General features: G+C 44.9%; 1 protein-coding gene across 2 annotated transcripts; it reads left to right on the forward strand.

Annotated features, from left to right (window-relative positions):
* The first annotated feature begins 1,775 nt into the window (after nt 1–1,775).
* Nucleotides 1,776–6,272, forward strand: LOC137431674 (muscarinic acetylcholine receptor M4-like). 2 transcript variants are annotated; one of them, XM_068123263.2, is made up of 2 exons: nt 1,776–2,083; nt 2,840–6,272. In XM_068123263.2, exon 2 carries the CDS (start codon nt 2,908–2,910, stop codon nt 4,381–4,383), a length of 1,476 nt encoding a protein of 491 aa, XP_067979364.1. In that variant the 5' UTR covers nt 1,776–2,083; nt 2,840–2,907; the 3' UTR covers nt 4,384–6,272. The 2 variants fall into 2 exon arrangements, with proteins under 2 accessions (XP_067979364.1, XP_067979365.1); XM_068123264.2 differs by having other exon boundaries at nt 2,892–6,272.
* Nucleotides 6,273–19,579: the final 13,307 nt, after the last annotated feature.

Genomic DNA, 19,579 nt, shown 5'->3' on the forward strand with positions numbered 1-19,579 from the left:
AAAGTGGCGTGCATTTAAAACATGGAAATTCTTCCAGATTATTTGTAGTTAATTAGCCGATTCACCTCAGGAGATCATTCCGGTCATTTTGGTGTATCACATTCCACAGCAGAAAGCTCCAGCAAAACTCCACAAAAACATGACACACAAACACACACACACACACACACACACACACACCTCATCCATTTATTGTAGATAGGTGGAGCATGTGTAACTGTTTAGCCAGAGGAGCCTTTTTTTAAATTAAAATTGTTCCTGGTCACTCATAGCACATGTGGCTATAAATATCGTATGTGGTCGGTCGCCCAATGGTTTGATGAGCATGACACTGATGTTATTCATACGGCATGGCCTCCTCAGTCACCAGATATAAACCCAATTGAGCATTTATGGGATATTGTGAAACGACACCTCAGACATAATTTTCCACCTCCATCAAACAGGTGTCAGTTGATTGACTGTCTCGTGGAAGAATAGTGCCGCATCCCTCTAGCTAGCAGAATTCCAGGTGCTGGTGGAGTCCACGCCATGGCACCTACAGGATGGATGTACCTTGGCAGGTACAAACACCCTATTAAGTGATTTTACATTAGTGTTTCCATTTGTTTTGTCCACCACCTGTATATGGTGGCAGGGTGGCCGAGAGGTATGCAGACTCGCCCTGAGCTGTGTAGCCTGGGTTCAAATCTCGACCCAGCTAAAAACTGTCATCCCGGTGTTTCCCGGGCAGGTAATGATGACCTGTTTCCCAGGCACACATCAATGTGTGTGTCGTCCGTCGGATGAACTTTAACCTGGATGCCCCGTCTATCGGTATCAGGCAGTGAACGTTAGAGACCCCACAGTGTATACTTTGTCAAAAATAAACAAATTATCGCTGAACAAATTACACAAATTCCTTCCTGGGCTGCAGGTAACAGATGGTCGAGTTCCTTCCTGGGCTGCAGGTAACAGGTGGTCGAGTTCCTTCCTGGGCTGCAGGTAACAGGTGCTCTAGACTTCTTGGAGTGGAGAATCCTTGACACCAGGTTGCTCTGCTTGCCATAGTATGGTGTGGTTGCTGTCTGCACTATAAACAAACTCTCCAGGTATGTGGTTCGCATGGTTCATGTGCCACAAAGGTATTTTGGATCGAAACGTCGGAGCGAGTTTCCTGCATGTTTGTGGCATGTTTAATGGGTTCTCTCTGACTTGAATAGGCGAGCTGGTACAAAAACATCCTATTGTTTATTCAGGAGAACGATGTGCACCATTGTAAATCATAATCATGTTTAGTGACATGGCAGGGACCCCCTCCCCCATTGCTCCCCACTCCCATTGGACTCAAGGAGAGCATGAACAGAGGAAAAGTTTTTTTTTAAAGCCGAGCGGTTGTAACGACCCCATACGTACATATGTATATAGTGCAGTTCGTGCTCGGTGAAATGGAAGCTGTCAGGATGGAGAAGGAATGGAAAAGGTGTTTTCCATGCGGTTCAGCCACGATGCTGATGGCGGCCGCTGTTAGACGGCGGAAGCCCGCGGCGTCTGGATTCATCGGGTTTTGCATGTGGGGGGCGAAAGGAAGGGGGCGTAAGGTATAGGGGCGGGTGGGGTGGGAAAGTGGATTGGACGCGGGGTGGAGCGACCATCACCATTGGTTCGACCCGTTTCGTGCTCACTCTAAGCGGAGCTCATTGCGCCCCCGCCCCCCGATGGAGACGCACGACCCTTTCGCGCATCCTCCGCCCCCTGCGTGAGAAGCCCGTCGGACACGGCGTGGGAGAGGCGAACGGGGATCGCTGTGCGGGCGCAGACGTCGAATAAATCTCCCGGACTGCGGACGGAGACCACAAACGGCAGGGGAAAGAAAAAGGATCCGCTCTCACATGCGTTATGCGAGGCGCCGCTCCGTGGAGATGTGTACGCCGCGGAGATCTACAAAACACGTCCGTCTCAGACCGTAACGATCTAAGGAAGCCTCGGGCTGCGCGGACAGCGAATACGGTGCTAGGTGTTGGGAAGATGTACCGCGAGCGGAGACCTCTGCGGGACTCCAGTGCCCGGACGTGGGGATTCTAGCGATTGACAGAGCGCGCAGGTGTGTTTTTACCTGTTTCTTGTACCTTTTTAAAATTATACCATACTGTTTGGGCACGTAGACAGAGCGCAAATAATATTTGTCTCTGCACCCTCATGTTACCGCTGGCTCCATAGTCTATATATATACTGTCGATCATTCCAAAAGGTGTTCTGTACATGCCCGAGCCCCTTGTGGGAAAACCTTTTTCATTCCACGCACATAGATCTCATCGGGAGTATAAAATGTATGGGAAAAGCGCGCGTTACATCGTGCGCACACAGGGCTCGCTTAGTCCGATTCCGAGATGCGCAAACAACAGCAATAGTTGCATTGACGTTTTAAATTATTAATTATTTAACTCCATCCCCTCCCCCTATACCCTCGCCAAATTGGGTTTCCTATAACAATCACGTTAAACCCCAAAAACGTGGCTCCCGCTGGAGAATCCTAAAGGCTCCAGCTTTTCAGGAGCATTTTACAATATTTTCCAACTACCTCTTCCCCTCCAACCCTCCGGAGGAACCGCCACGGCTGCAGGAGAACGGTTTCCCTCTACATAATTGTGGCATCACAGATGAGATTCAGCTTCATTAGGTGATTGCTTTGTGCTCTCTGTATGTATTGAGTGAATCATAGGCATTTTCCAAGGGATGTAATATGTAGATATATATACCATGTGTATATATATATATATATAAGCACAGTGGTTTGGTTATTATCATTATTATGATGATTTCTTAATCTGCCATTTATTTCGTCTTTGTACAACTACAGTAACCGGTACGTCCCACTGACGAGTGGATGCTCATTACGACCCTTGCTGCAGGAACGGTACTTGAGCGATGGAGGAGATGGCTTATGGGACTAACATCACCACCGACAACGTGAGCGCGATCTTGGCAGGTGGTGGGTCGTCGCCCAACAAGCTCAAGACCTTCGAAGTGGTTTTCATCATCATCGTCACAGGTTCACTGAGTCTCGTGACGGTCGTAAGCAACGTCTTGGTGATGGTCTCCATCCGTGTGAATCGTCACCTCCAGACGGTGAACAATTATTTCCTGTTCAGTCTCGCCTGCGCCGACTGCATCATCGGTGCGTTCTCCATGAACCTTTACACCGTGTACATCGTGGCGAGCCGTTGGCCGCTCGGTCCGATCGTTTGCGACCTGTGGCTCGCGCTGGACTACGTGGCGAGCAACGCGTCCGTCATGAACCTGCTCATCATCAGCTTCGATCGCTACTTCTGCGTCACCAAACCGCTGTCGTACCCGGCACGCCGGACCACCCGCATGGCGGGCTTTATGATCGCCGGAGCATGGATCTTGTCCCTGGTCCTCTGGGCTCCCGCCATACTCTTTTGGCAATACTTGGCCGGAAAGAGGACGGTGCCCATGGGTGAATGCTACATACAGTTCCTCACCAACCCAGTGGCGACGTTCGGGACGGCAATCGCCGCCTTTTACCTTCCGGTCGCCATCATGATCGTCCTTTATGCGCAGATCTCAGTCGCGAGTAAGAGTCGCGTTCGAGTTCACAGACGGTCTCGACGTTCATTGGGATCCGCAGCCGGGGGTCGCTTTGCGTTCCTCATCCGTTTTAGGCTCATGGGCAGTGGTGACCTGAAAGGAACGGCGTCGGCTCCTGTCGACACCTTGGCGAGCAAGCTCGGAAGTGGCGGAGCCTTCAATGGTTCCGCAGCGGCACAAGAGATTGCCGGGGAGTCTGTAGTTCCGGAGGAGTGTGAGGCGCTCACGGTTTCTGGCGCTAAAATGGAGGATAAGGAGCTATCTAACGAGTCCACGACATCTCAGAGCTTGGTGAAGAAAGATGAGGACGCGCAATGTCACGACCCAAACGAGCCGCTAGCGGAGACCGCAGCAGTCGATTCGGCATTGAGGCGCTCCGAAGCTAGCAACACCACCTGCCTCTCAGAGATAGAGCTCATTCCAGAAGCCCTCCCCATCTTATCTCCACCTGAAGAAGGTGATTTGACGAAGCCTTTGCAGGTAAAGCCCGTGGCTCCCGCACACATAAAGCGCAAACGCCACTCCATGGCGCGTGAAAAGAAGGTGACCCGAACCATTTTCGCCATCCTGATGGCGTTCATCATCACGTGGACTCCTTACAATGTGATGGTTCTCGTCGCTACGTTTTGCAGTAGCTGCATGCCAGAGACCGTGTGGACCATCGGCTACTGGCTCTGCTACATCAACAGTACCATCAACCCGGTTTGCTACGCATTGTGCAACACCACATTCAAAAAGACCTTCAAACACCTGCTACTGTGCCAGTACAAGAACATTGGCTCTGCACGCTGATGGACTTTCGTGAACGTTTATCAATACGCTCGTTATAGATCGGATGCCAATTGCATCTGCTCACTTGCTGCTCATGCGGAAATGGGAATTCGCTGATCGATGATCTCAATTGACTTGACTGACGACCTTCTCCTCAATGAACCACTCCTCCACTATCTACACACTCACCACCTGGTGATGCCCTCAGTATTTCGATGGATGCTATGTGCCAGCACACATCAGAACCTGTGCTGCACCTGTTGTCAAATCCTGCGCTTCCTCACGGACACGTTCTTGATGGTCCAACTTTTCGTGAGTATGTAGGCCATCAAGGCGGCGTCACTCAACCCCGCTGTTGGTATAATGATTATTGTAATAATAAATGTTCTCCTGTATAGTGAAGGGGTGTCGTGCGGCCCTGCAAGCAATATTTGCACGATTTAAAAAAAAAAACAGTGAAATTAATCCTCGTTTTGTGTGTGCATTCAAGACACGCATGTTACGCTGTTTTCAATGTATTTTCTTGCTGAGGGTGCCAGGTACTACAGATGATCATGGCGAACGCTATGTCCTTCAGGTGGATGGGTGTGTGTGTGTGTGTGTGTGTGTGTGTGTGTGTGTGTGTGTGTGTGTGTGTGTGTGTGTGTGTGTGTGTGTACATAGCTTTTAAGAATGCATAACCTCTTCTTTTTTTCCAACTGAAACCAGCACTCAGACTTCTCGACCGACCGAGTATGGAATTAGCATATTAATATATATATATATATACATATATATATACATATGTATATATATGATGTTCACTATACTATAAGGTAACAGCGATTTGTTGGTTTCTGCCACATAACCGGACGTGCACTCCACTGTCTTTGTTTCGGATGAAATTGTTGGTGGCTCGATGGGTTCCCAGGTGAGAACAATCATGACAATTTAAGACACGTGGCTTAAAATAAATAAATAAAGCAATCCCAAACATTGTGCACAAAACACACAGTTTCGACATCTGGCAACCATCAAAGCACCCAGCGGTGAACACGCACACAGGTAGTCAGCGAAGGTGGCATCGATGAGCTGCGAGGAGAGGATAGGAGGTTTAGGTGTGTAAATATACAAGGTGTGTACAGAGGACGGGTGAGGCTCATATTTATTGCCATATGTATGTATGGAGTAAATGGATGGCACCTGAGGTGGCAAGCTTGCAGCCAGAAACTAATTTTCAGTCGTCTATAAGCAGCAGCTCACATTTACCTGGCTTTACACGAGCATTTGGCGTTCAGAACGAGCTCCCGCGGGTACCTGCCGGGTTTCCAAACATCGAAGGCTGACTGGGCAGGTAATCAAAGGCAAGCCTCGAGAGACGCACGTGAAAAGCTCTCAGATTATCACAAAGCTTTTATTCGAGTTCTTGATGCTCCCACCACGTCCCACCAATATTCTGTATTGTGCCTGGTCGACACGTAGGTAGAAGGTATATACCACCCATTCCCAGGTCACAATGAAATACACGTCTCTAGAATAAATCAGACTGTGCTTGGCGACTAAAGTTTATTTCCAAACTGCAGTAAAGTTACTCTATTGTGACGTCATGGTTCGTCGCAACTCAAGGTGTCACAGTCTATCGAAAGACCTGCGTAAGCGTGCAACCCACCACCTGGTTCACTGCTCGACCCTGTTTTTTCCTTGGTCGTGCGTACGTGTCCATGTCCGATCTGCAATCCGGTGCTTTAAATGTCTGCCTGCAGTGATAATTACCTAAAGTCCAACTTTATTTACAATTACTGAAAGCTGTTGTCCAGCACACTTGCCTGAAATGCACATCGGATCGGTTTGAGGAGACGAAGCGCACTGAAATGAATGTGTATACCTATCACTACCCACCCGAACACCAATAAAGATGCGTTCTTCCACAAGCACCTGTCCTCTTGGTGATTTGTTTCAATACCTCTAAGAATACCTCTAAGCTATCAAGCCCTGGTTCAATTACCAAAGAGATTTCATGGAAATTCATTGGGTTTACTTACACCTGACATAAGATGCTTTTGTGAACCCTTTCATTTCACACTAAATTGTAAGTTTTCAAAGAAAGTTTCAAAGTACGGTCGTGGAAAGCATAAAAAATCTGGCACGATGTTTTGTTTTGTTCAAGGGTAGACGTCAAGTCTGCCCTTTTATGACCTCCACCACCTAAGGTGGATGGAGGTTATGTTTTCACCCCTGTCTGTCTGTTTGTCCATTTGTCTTTCCGTTTGTCAACAAAATATCTCAAAAGGTTGTGGACGGATTTGGACGAAACTTGGTGGACCGGGTGTGGGTGTGTGACAAGGACAGATAGATTCAATTTTGGTGAGGATATGAATATGGATTCGAACATGAGTTATTTAATTTCTGAAGCGATTCTTCACCAATTAGCTAAAAACCAACACATAACAGGATATGTCAAAACGTTATGGACTGATTTGGACTAAACTTGGTGGACAGGTTGGGTGTGTGATAAGGAAGAATCGATTCAATGTTGGTGAAGATCAGGATCCGGATCAGGCTAGTATAATTTTTTAAGTGATTCTTCTTCACCTTTGGAGATAGGGCCAAAAACGACACAAAGCAGGATATCTCAAAAAGTTGTGGATGGATGATTTTGATTAACGTGATTCTGTATTGTGATTTTCTGATCTACTCTGGGATACAAAACGTAAACTGTTCACCTGGTGGAGGTATGCTCTCTACTGAGTGCCGTTCTAGTTATAAATATTTTTTTTTGGTCCTTGATCTGCTCTTATTATAAATACGGATTATCGCCTCTTCATTTCACCTGTTGTGTGGTTGCAGCATCAACTTCTCTGAAAAGGTATCCTGCTCATATTGCGACTCATCCTTTCTCTCCCACTCTTTCATTCCACTCTTCACTTTTTTCTTTTTAATTCCCATTTCTGGAACTCTTCCTTTCCCACTCAGGTCATATCTCCTCTCGGTAGTCCATTAAGTAAAGCGCTCATCTAAAGCTGCTGGTGCGTTTCCTATATTTTCTGTATTTATTTTTCATAATTTTTCTTCATTCAGTCTTGTTTGTTTATTTATTTTCTTTTTTGCAATTTGATATTTGACGGATCTGGCTAGATTATTCAACAATGTTGACTGAATTTTTCTGACAGTTCTGTGACAATTTATAAGCATTTTAGATGAGCAATCAGTCTGTTAATTTATCGGAATCATTATTGGATGGACGTTTTTTGTCAAAACAAATATCATGACGCTTGTTGGCCAATTATTATATAAAAACATTATTTTTAATATGAATGCTCATGGAGGAGCAGGGTGATGGAAGGTAAAAAGGCAATTCATTGACAGTGGGGCAATTTGGAAACAGTTGGACACAACAATCAAGGGAATGAATGAACAGGAAAAGAGAAGATGGAGGACGAGTGGAAACAGCAATGTGAAAGTAAGAGGGCTGGGTTAGGAATGGATAATGAGGCAAGCAACAAAGAAGGGCAACATGCGATGACTGTGTACCACCTGCTTAAAACCGTATATGGAAGAATGGGATAGCCCAGCCTCAGGAAGGCAGTTCCACAGAAGGGATTATTGAGAAGCGGAAAAGTTAAGGAAGAATAAGTGCATCATGGAGTTTCTGGGGAAGGTCAGGGGTCTGAGAAACGAGAGAGGTCACAGCAATGTGAAAGTAAGAGGGCTGGGTTAGGAATGGATAATGAGGCGAGAACAAAGAAGGGCAACATGCGATGACTGTGTACCACCTGCTTAAAACCGTGTATGGAAGAATGGGATAGCCCAGCCTCAGGAAGGCAGTTCCACAGAAGGGATTATTGAGAAGCGGAAAAGTTAAGGAAGAATAAGTGCATCTTGGAGTTTCTGGGGAAGGTCAGGGGTCTGAGAAACGAGAGCAACTTACACCAAAGAAGAGGCAGTGAAAAACAGAGGCCAGAAACATGCCTGCGGTGTGAAAACAACAGACCTTGTGCTTCGGCCTCATTGCTGGAGATTCCAATTATGATATCATTGGTGAAGCTTCAGATTTGACATAATCCAGGAGAAAGAAATGTGATTCCCAGACGATAGGGGACGGTCGTACTCTATTGAGATATGGACAAAGGCAATGGAGGATGTGAGTTGTTCAATTTTTTTCAAGAAAGGACGGACTGGCAGAGAGTGCCCAGTCCGTGTTTGGCTTTGGAAGTCAGCCTTACTATATGATCAGCCAAGTAAAGGTCTTGGATAATGGCAAAGAGGAAAATTAACCTCTTCCAGTGGCTGACCATGGAATGACGTGGGTTTGTTTAATGATACTCCTGGAGTGACAGGGTGAGACAGTGAGACTTTCCAGGATTGAAGGACAAGTTCCATTTTTCAGAGCAGCATCTAATGAATTCCAAATCAGTAGAGAGTGACACCACTGCTGTCTGCCTTTCAGTGTGATTGGGGTATTGGTTTATAGAGAAGGTGAGTGCATGAGATTAATGATGCATGAGCAGTGTATTTAAAAAAGACTAAAGTGGAGACGAGAGAGCCGACACAATAAAAACAATTCCATAACAACAACACAACAACAACAGGCATTTAAGGCCATTTTCCCTGCTAGAGCGGCGGTTAGCCTTGCGGTCCCCATGACAATCTTCTCCATTTTGCCCTATTTTCTGCATCTCTCCTTGTTAACCCCCTTGCCCGCATTTCTTCTTCCACCACCTTTAGCCAAGTCTTTCTCGGTCTTCCCCATCCTCTACTTCCTTCTACATTCATTTCCATCACTCTTCTCAACCAGTCACTTTCATCCTTCCTCAACACATGACCAAACCATCTCAACCTGTTCCTCTTCACAGCATCCATCACAGGCTCTATTCCCATCATCTTTCGCAATTCATCATTTGTCTTCCTCTCTCTCAACGATACTCCACACATCCACCGAACCATTCGCATTTCCACCCTTTCCAGCCTTCGTTGCTGCTCTATATTCATTACCCATGTCTTGCTCGCATAAATCATAACACTTCTCACACATGCAGCATACACCATTCCCTTCAGCTTCAAAGACTCTCCCCAATAAAACAATTCCATAAGCAGGAGAAAAATGAATACAGATGGGTAACTAGCCTGGACTTGGGGAGGGTGAGCAAGTGAGGGTTTCTTGATGACTGTGTGCTATCTGGGATGGCTCGAGGATGACAGAAGTAGGAGAGGCCAGGAGGAGCAAGGCCTGATATAAGCTTGAATAAAATAGAGAACCCACCAACTTTCTGCTGGTGGGAAAGTTACAGAACTTGAAAATCTGCATCCTGGTTTATGTCGATGAGGAACAAAACTGGGCAAAAGACACTACACGTTGGAGTACTCCAGTCTCCACTGGGAAAGGAGAGGCCTTGATTGATATCAACACGTCATTATTATCAAGCCTCCACCTATAAGATATGAGGAGGCTTCATTTTGCATAAATAATGAGAATAAAAATTATGCGGTGTAGACATAACTTACTTGGCATTGACCTAATTTTTAAGGTCATGACCTCATTATGGGCATTTTAGCATGTTTCCCCACAACTCAAGCAATGTTGTCTGATCAGAACGAAATTGCACTCTATAGATTACGCTTCATGTGTATCATACTCCACCGGGTTAAAGGTCAAATGGTTGTCTGAAAAAATGAATGCGGTTTTATCATCGCTCAATTTTGCCAATGCAGAAACTCAAAGACCACATGGCCTTCCAATATGTTCATGCATCGTAATAGTGCACCTGCACTGATGTTGTACACCTGATATTTGATTAGTGCCCTTGACCTACATTTTTGGGATTGTGACCTAATTAACAAAAAACTCCTTTTTGATCATAACTTGAATAATTCTCTTACAATTCTCATGATGTTAAGTTGTATGGATAGATTGTGGATGGGGACACATTTCCTTTATTTACACTCTATTCCTAAATGTTTAAGGTCAAGATCATATGGCAAAAAATAATCTGTCATCATTGGATTGCGGGTGCTGGGGGAGGCATACGCTTGGCAATCACTTTGTGATCGCAGATATCTAGTTAATACTAGTATTATTATTCTGCTATGTTTAGCTCCATCACCGGAGGCGGACAGAGTTTGTGCTTTCACCCCTGTTTGTCTGTTTGTCTGTCTGTGAAAATGATATCTCAAAATGTTATGGACAGATTTGGATGAAACTTGGTGGGCTGGTTGGGTGTGTGACAGGCACGAATTGATTCGATTTTGGTGAAGATATATATATAGGGGCAAAAACCTATATATATAGGGCCAAAAAACCTATATATAGAGATCTATACTATATCTAGCACAATATTTCAAAAATTTGTGGACGGATTATGACAGAACTAAGTGGATGTGTTGGGTAAGTGACAAGAACAAGCTGATTAGATTTTAATTAAGGTTTGGATGCAGATCTGGCATATCAGTGGGATACAACATGTAAACTGTTTTGCCTGGTGGAGGTATGTGCTCTACCGAGTGATGTTCTACTTTCTCACATGTTTTTCTCAGACACTGCTCCACAGACACATCTTTCCAGGGCTGTTATAAGTCATGAGTTCCCGTGATTGTAAGTCACGGGACACCAAGGAAGCTGATTGTTTCAAAGGTTAGGCGGCCCTCTTGTGTTTAGGCCTATGTATTTTTTTCGCATAATTTTTTTTGGCAAAATAAATAAATAAATTGTACTGGTTTTTGAAATAATAAAGTTGATGGATTTTGATGGAGAAAACTGGAAAATATGGGTTGTACGATTTAGCGATTATAATTTGGTAATTTGCGACCATATTCCATGAATTTTCCTTTGCAACAAATATTATGTCCATAGCAACTGAGGTACCAATACAGTACCTATTTTGACAAGAAAGAAAACTTTAAGGTTAAAAAAACAAGTTTATAGTTCTACCTGTTTGAAAATGATAAACTTGAAGGTGTCTCGTGTTTTTGTTTCTCCACAAGAGTGAGTCTCATGGAAGAGCAATGTTGAACTTACAGTGGAGTCGTGGGGCAACAAATGGACACAATCAGCAAGGGAATAAACATGCAGGAAAAGAAAAGAGAGGATGGGAGGAACCACACCTAGCTCGGCTTCACGCTGTTGAAACCCAAGCTTTCAGAATCATTGAAATCTCCCGCGATGAAGCAGATTGCGACGGACTTTCACTCACTCACCGCAGGCAGGTTGGTGGTCTTTCTGTCTTCTACCGACTCCTCTCCGGCCTCGCTCCCCCAACCCTGTCTGTGCTCTGTCCCCCAAATATTCGTGCAAGTCGCACAAGATCTGCCATTAACCCTCTTCTGGTGAAACTGCCAAAATCAAGACTCTCTCCTCACCTTCACTCCTTCATTCCTCTTTTCTCCCGCCTCTGGAACAAACTACCCCACTCCCTTCAACCCCACTCCTCCCTCCAGGTCTTTAAAACAGCTGTTCACCACCATCTCTTATCTTCCGCCATCCAAAACCTTGATCTTTTCTACCCCCTGCTAATTCACACCAGATCCACTTTTTTGAAATACCAACTTCCTTCCTGGAAGTCCTTGCAGTGTCCATGTGTTTTTTTTTACCTGTCCCACCGCCCCACCCCGCTCCCCCCCTTCCCACGCCTCCTTCCCCCCAAGCCCTCTCCCTCCCACAGATCTCCCGATGTCCCTGCTCTCAAATGTTGTGCTTGTGTGCTTCCCCCTCTCTCCCCATCTTGTCTATCGTTCCCCTTATTATATGTTTTATGTGTCCGTTAATTATTATTTTTTTGTGATCAATGTTAGCTCTTTCACGAGCCTCGATCTTGTATACAAAAAAAAAAAAAAAAAAAAAAACTATAAAGTAAGGGGGTTGGATTACGAAGGTTTCATCATGCGTCAGAATGGAAGATCACATGAGGTGCATTGCGTCCTTGAAGTCCTGGAGAGAAGAGTGGGAAGGAATGGCCTGTGGAAGGTGGTTCATAGATGGGAGAAGTGAGGAATAAAGGAGTTCAGGTGTGTTGTCAGACTGGATTTTGAAAGTTTAGCCAGGAAGGGGTTTCTGGAAGAATGTGTGCATCTTGGAGTTGCTGGGGAGATTCGGAGGACTGAGAGAGCAGAGAAAGCAATGGCGGAGAAGAACAGACAAGGAGCTGTTGCTTGGAAGTCTTGATAGTTGTAAACAATTTTATAGTTTTGCTTGTTCCTTCATTTGTCTGTGGTGTTGTATTCCTTCCTTTTGGTGTGTGTGTGTGTGTGTGTGTGTGTGTGTGTGTGTGTGTGTGTGTGTGTGTGTGTGTGTGTGTGTGTGTGTTTGTGTGTGTGTGTGTGTGTTCTCTACTTTATAAGGCTGCTATGTGTTTTCATTTTGTACTTCTTGATTTTGAAGCTCTTTCTATAAGAATGATGGAGATTAACATGTAAAGTATGGAATGGGAGGAGAAGTTCGAATGCAAGCTGATAACATTATCGTCTAGACTCTAGAACAATACAGGGTGGCGTGCATACCTCCACTAGATGAACAGTTTACGTTTTGTATCCCACTCATAGGCTGGATCTGGATCCGGATCTTCACCAAAATCGAATCAATTCGTCCTCGTCACACACCCAACTTCTCCACCAAATTTCGTCCAAATTCGTCCACAACATTTTTGAGATATCCTGCTCACAGACAGACAGACAGGGGTGAAAACATAACCTCCGTTAACCTTTGTTGGCAGAGGTAATAATTCTGAGATGACTAAAGCAAATCAAGTATGCCATCACGTGGGAGACCCACAATGGTGTTGTAACAATTGGTTTTGTTAGGCCACAGTTCAAGCCTATTTATTTATTATTTAGAGGTCATCAGCAATAGTGTATAAATGCTGTGAGACCGAATTCAAATGATATATCGATCTCGTGTGAGCCTCGAGTTGAATCCAACCCAGCTTTTAAAGTTACAATCTATCATCCTCTCTCTCTCTCTCAAAGTGTCGTGCTGCCACATCCGCATCATTTCAAGGATTATGGTGAGTTATTTGCCATTGCTTTCCAGCATTAGTCATGGCAGCCATTTGTAATTCGTTCAGGGTGCAACAACTTGCCTACTCTTGGGAAAGAGACACCGTGGCATCTTTATACGTCCACCAACTAATGCAGACAGGTTTCCTAGGTTAAAGTCCACCTGCGGGGGAGTGCCCCCCATCCACCTCATCATCGCAAGGATCATTAGGCAGACCACCTTAAGGCACCCCATTTTGGTCCTTCGGCATTCTTGCCAAGTTTAGTCAACATCCGCTAAAAGTTTGGAAAAGTTAGTGAACAATCAAACACACAGACAGACCACTCGTGCTTTATAGTATCAATTATGAATGCCATCAGAATGGAAAACAAACAATGGCAAAGCATGTAATAGAAACACTTCATCTTCCTGATAGGCTGGAAGAGCCATTTTGAAGAATATCCCAAGAGAAGAAGAAGAAGAAGAAGAAGAAGAGTAATAACGTCTTAGAATTCCAAAATGAGAAATAGAGAAAGTGATAGTGGCAGAGAAATAGACGAGATATGATCAGGAAGTCCATGACATGACATTTAAAATCAATGAAACAGATAAATGAAACTTTTATTTCTCCCTAATATTTTCGGTTCAGGCCTGGTAGGATAGCAACGACATTGTAACATTGTTATCCTGTCATCTCTTTTAAGGCTGGAAGGAGAAATCCTGGCAAGTCGGTTCAAGGTGTGACTACTGGGAATGCAATGGCAAACCACCCAGTTTAACCCTTGCCAAAAGGCTCCTTCGGCGGCACCGACGTTCTGTCAAATGTATGGCAGGTCTACGACGAAGACGATGACGATGACGATGATGATGATGATGATGATGATGACGATGACGATGATGTTGATGATGATGATGATGATGTTCTTTTTTCATAGCAATTTTAACCTTTTTGAAAACAAGGGTCGAGGCTCATGGAGGAGCTGAACAACAGGTGTACAGGTTTTACAGACGGTCTATCAAAGATTATCACAAGCAGGAAAGGAAGAATAAATCCCAATGGAGTAACAACGGCCTGGAGAGGAGTACGGAATGGGGGAAAAAAATCAGCTTGTTTGCAATTATTGGTCACTGTAGGCTTTGACACCAATACAATTTTTTATTATGTACCTTTGGCGTCAGAAATCTACATGTATCGAACAAACAGTTCAAAATGGAGCACCACGCCATCATTAGAACATTTAAATTGCATCAGATGTGACAATAAATGTGAAATTTTGCTCCCAGCTTGCCCGCTCGATGACGGAAGACACCATTTGTATTTTTGCCACCCCCAATCCCTACCCCATTTAGAATCCCGTGCGGGCAACTTGTTAATTCACCTAAAATATTTTATAACAAATAAATTAATGTGACCATTCACTTGTAAAATTGAACCCACAACTGCACTGTTGACCGTTCGAGGCTCTTATGAAGCCAATCCAAATTACAATACGAGATGAATGAGAAAGCCTGCCATCTTCAATGACGTCACAGGTACTTGCTCACTGAAGGAACTACTGTGCCATCAGCCAATATTTACTCAACTGCCGTTCGGGCAATAGTCAAACCAGTGTTGGCTCTATTCGTGTTTACCAGTTGAATGCACAACAAAAGTTACGTGAAAAAAACTAATTACGGATAAGCTTTTGGCCTGTACTGTGTTGTCTACAAGCTACGACTACCGAGTAAGTTAACTTTGTGTTTCCTTCGCCACAATCAGCAATAAGCAAACGTACATTTATTTTTTATTTTTTATTTCCCCAAAAGATTGAACAGTGAAATCGTTAAGGACTTTCTGTTTTGTGGGTTCAATTAGCCTTGGCTGTTCCTTGTGTGTTTTGGAAATTCTGGAGTCCAGGATTGATTGAGCTGACTGCGAAGGCGTCCACCTATTAGCAGGTAACCACATGAAATTGGAAGTTAAGTTTATGCACTCGAGACTCTTACTGGTGTACCCACTGCCAAAAAATGGACAGAAGGATTCTAACTTCAATATGCAAGAACCACGGGTGTTCCTGCGAAGATGCACATCGATGGAGATCATTGCACGAACAAAAGCTAAGCACAGGCCTGCACCAGGCAATTTCACTGCTAATAGAACCCTCAAGCGAAACTTCTACATAGTCCTGCTCAAGAAGCTTCACTAATTGGGTGTCCACATGGCTGCTTATAAATTATAATTTTCATAAGTTCATCCCCTGTCGTTGCCTCAGATGGTGTGCCGTTCCGTCGGATGGGACGTTAAGCTGAAGGCCCGTCTGCTGGCATTAATTACCGCTGGAGGTTAGGTTGCCATCGCCTTTCAACGAAGATGAGGCTTAAGTTATCGCTAGCTGGCTTCATTTTGCGCTTACAATCCCATCATGCCCGACGGCATACGGAGCCTCTTGAGGAACTCACGCTACCTTCGTCTGTTTTGGGCACACAGACTCATTCAGGTGGTTTCTATGTCCCCCAGCTCCTCTACCTCAATACAGTGCCGGGTCTCTTTAGGAAGTTCGACCCTCCATCTACCTCCAGGTTTCCAGTGTATCGCTCTTTTTGTCCCACGTCGCACCGCGGAGCGAAAGTGGGACTATGGTTTTACCCTCCGTCCGTGTGTGCGTCCGTGCGTGCTTCCGTCCGTCCGTCCGTGAGTACCCTTGTGAGCAGAATATCTTGAAAAATAAGCGAAGTACTAACTTCTAATCTGGTGTGTGGGTGTATCTAGGCATAAGGAAGAACGCCATTGAAAATTGGGTCGCCAAGTCAAAATCCAAGATGGCCGCCACCATGTAAGTCTGAACCTTGTGAGCGGAATATCTTGAAAAATAAGCGAAGTACCAACTTCTAATCTGGTGTGTGGGTGCATCTCGGCATAAGGAAGAACGCTATTGAAAATTGGGTCGCCACGTCAAAATCCAAGATGGCCGCCACCATGTATGTCTGAACCTTGTGAGCAGAATATCTTGAAAAATAAACGAACTACTAACTTCTAATCTGGTGTGTGGGTGTGTCTCCAACCCACTCACAAATATTATCGACTCTTCCATCTTTTCTGTGTCTTCCACTTTGTCAACTCACATCACTTCACCGACGGGGGACCTAGGCGTAACACTTGTTGTGCTTACAATCCCATCATGCCTGACGGCATACGGAGCCACTTGAGGAACTCGCTCGCGCTACCTTCGTCTGTTTTGGGCACACAGACTCATTCAGGTGGTTTCTATGTCCCCCAGCTCCTCTACCACCATGCAGTTCCGGGTCGATTTACGTTGTCTGACCCTCCTTCAACCAGCAAGTTTGCAGTGTATAGTTCTTTTTGCGATGTTGCTGTTTTCCATACCCAGTACATGCCCAAACTATCTATCTCCACTTCCTCATTAAAATGTCCGACCGGATGTTTTTACTTCCGGTCCTTCTTTCTACCTCCTTCCTGCTCACCCTATGTGGATTCTGGACTAAAGATTAGCAAAATACGCTTGCAAGACCTAAACATAAAGGATTATAGTTTCTGTGAAATGACTTTGGTGACTTTCCATGCTTCGTAGCTGAATAATAAAACTGACTTTACTTTGCTTTGTTATATATATATATTAAAAAATCAGAAACGTTGTTTTTGTGTTTTTCATTTGCAGATTCCTCCCACCCTTAAAAATGCTATTCTTGCTTCTTTTATTTTTGGTAGAACATCTGTGTCCACTTCCCTCTTGCCCTCTCACCTTACCTGTTACAGTGACCACAGACCCGAGATGCGTAAGCTTGTCAACATCTCATATGGTGAAGACATTGAACATGACAGCATGATTGTTGTCTGATACAAATAGTCTCCTGCTCTATGTTTTATTTGTGTTGTTGTTCAGTCCTACCTGCAGGGGATACTCCTGGAGCATATTTACTTTCTCTTGTACACTTTGCTTGATGTCCGATAGCAAACAGACGTCATCTGCGAAGCTGAGCTTCTCCAGATGGTCATCTTAAGCCCAGTCTATTCTGTACTTGCTATATCGATAGTCCTCCTTTATACCCGTCTGCTGCAAGTAAAAACAGTGGGGGAGACAGCAGATATTCCTGGTTGACTCCTGTTGTGACTTCAAGTTCCGAAGCTTCTTTCCATTACGGATCCACACTGCATTTGTATGAACTGTATATGTGCTTTATAAACCTGAAGAACCTTTGGGTGGGTATTCCATATACTTCTAATATATTCCACATCACATCCCAGTTCATAATGTCAAATGCTTTGCCAAAGTCGAGGAAAGTCATCACAAGACTTGAATTGCATTATTAAATTTTTGTTCTTAGATTGAAATTTTGATCTCTACACCCTCTATTCCTTCTAAGTCCAGCCTGCTCTTTCCTCGACACTCAATCCACAGCCTTCTGCATCCTATTTAGCATTATCTTGCGGAGCATCTTACTTGCAATACACAGAAGAGTTGCACCAACATAGTTACCACCTTCACCACGGTCTCCTTTATTTGGCAGTTTAACGATCAGTCCAACTTTCCACACGCCTGGTACTTCTTGTCGCCATATTTCACTAATTTGTTTGTGTAAAACTGTTGTTGATGTGTCAACAGTGCGCTTGCACACTTCAGTATTTATATCTGTTATTGGTGCCTTTCTATTCCTTAGTCGTTGTGGCTTCCCTTGCTTCGGCTCCTTTGGTAGGATCAATATCTATGTTTTAATCTGTCTTTTTGCCATTGCCGTAATATTAATTGTTATCCCACCTTCTCTCTGTTAAGTACTTCCTGAAAGTGTTTCGTCCACCTTGCCATCTGTTCGTTCCCTGATGTGAACATATGTCCTCGTTTATTACCTCCACTACCTAAGCTGGGCGGAGGTTATGTTTTCACCATTTCGACTGTCTGCTGGCTGATGTCTGACGGTGAGCAGGATATCTCAAAATGGTAGGGACAGATTGACAGGTTGAGTGTGTGACAAGCGCAAATTGGTTAGATTTTGTAGAAGATCCAGATCCGGATACTAAGAATTTTTAAGTGATTCTTCACCAATGAGAAATATGGCCAAAAACTATATATAGCAGAATATCTCAAAAAGTTATGGACGGATTCGGATGAAACTTGGTGGATGAGTTGGTTAGGTGTCAAGAACAAGTCATTTAGATTTTGGTTAATGTCTGGATCCAGATCTGGCCTATCAGTGGGATCCAAAACATAAACTTTCATACCTCACCCCTCAGATCGCCAGTCTAAGGCCTCCTCACTCTCTGCAGACCTGGACAAAATCACAGACTGGTCAAACAAGTGGAACATGTCTTTCAATCCTGACAAATCTCACACTCTTACTATGTCTCTCCGAAAAGACCGACTGGACAACCCTCCCATCTACTTTCTCAACAATCCTCTCCAAGAAGTTCTGTCACTCAAGCTTTTGGGTCTCACTATCTGCCATGATCTTTCCTGGGAAAACCACATTTCCAAGCTTGTCTCCAAAGCCAGTCGCCGACTGGCCATCCTCCATCGTGTGAAGTCCTTCTTTGGCACACCTGAGCTCCTCACCACATACAAGGCTTTCATCCGCAGCTCAATGGAATACTGTTCTCCCCTCTGGGCTGGTGCTCCTGCCTCACACCTAGCTCGGCTTCACGTGGTTGATTGAAACCAAAGCATTTAGAATCATTGGAATCTCCCGCGATGAAGGTAACTCTGAGAGCCTTTCACTCACTCACCGCAGGCAGGTTGTGTGTGGTCTTTGTCTTCTACCAACTCTTCTCTGGCCGAGCCGCCTCCCCCCCCCCCCCCCCCCCCACAGCCCTGTCTGTGCTCTGTCCCCCAAATACTCCTCCAGGTCGCACAAGATCTGCCAACACCCCTCTTCTGGTGAAGCTGCCAAATCAAGACTCTCTGCTCACCTTCACTCTTTCATTCCTCTTTTCTCCCGCCTCTGGAACAAACTACCTCTCCCTCTTCAATCCCACTCCTCCCTCCAGGTCTTTAAAACAGCTGTTCACCACCATCTCTTATCTTCCCCCATCCAAAACCTTGATTCCTGTCAATTCACCCCAGATCCACTTTTCTGAAATACCAATTTCTTTCCTGGAAGTCCTAGCTGTGTCCATGTGTTTGTTTTGTTTTTTTTACCTCAAAACACCCCCCCCCCCCACCCCACGCCTCCCCCCCCACCCCCCACCCCACGCCTCCTCCCCCCCCCCCCAAGCCCTTTCCCTCCCACAGATCTCCTGGTGTCCCTGCTCTCAAATGTTGTACTTGTGTGCTTCCCTCTCTC

This window comes from Myxine glutinosa, chromosome 7 (assembly GCF_964187855.1).
Source record: "Myxine glutinosa chromosome 7, kmMyxGlut1.1, whole genome shotgun sequence".
Classification (NCBI taxonomy): Eukaryota; Metazoa; Chordata; class Myxini; order Myxiniformes; family Myxinidae; genus Myxine; species Myxine glutinosa.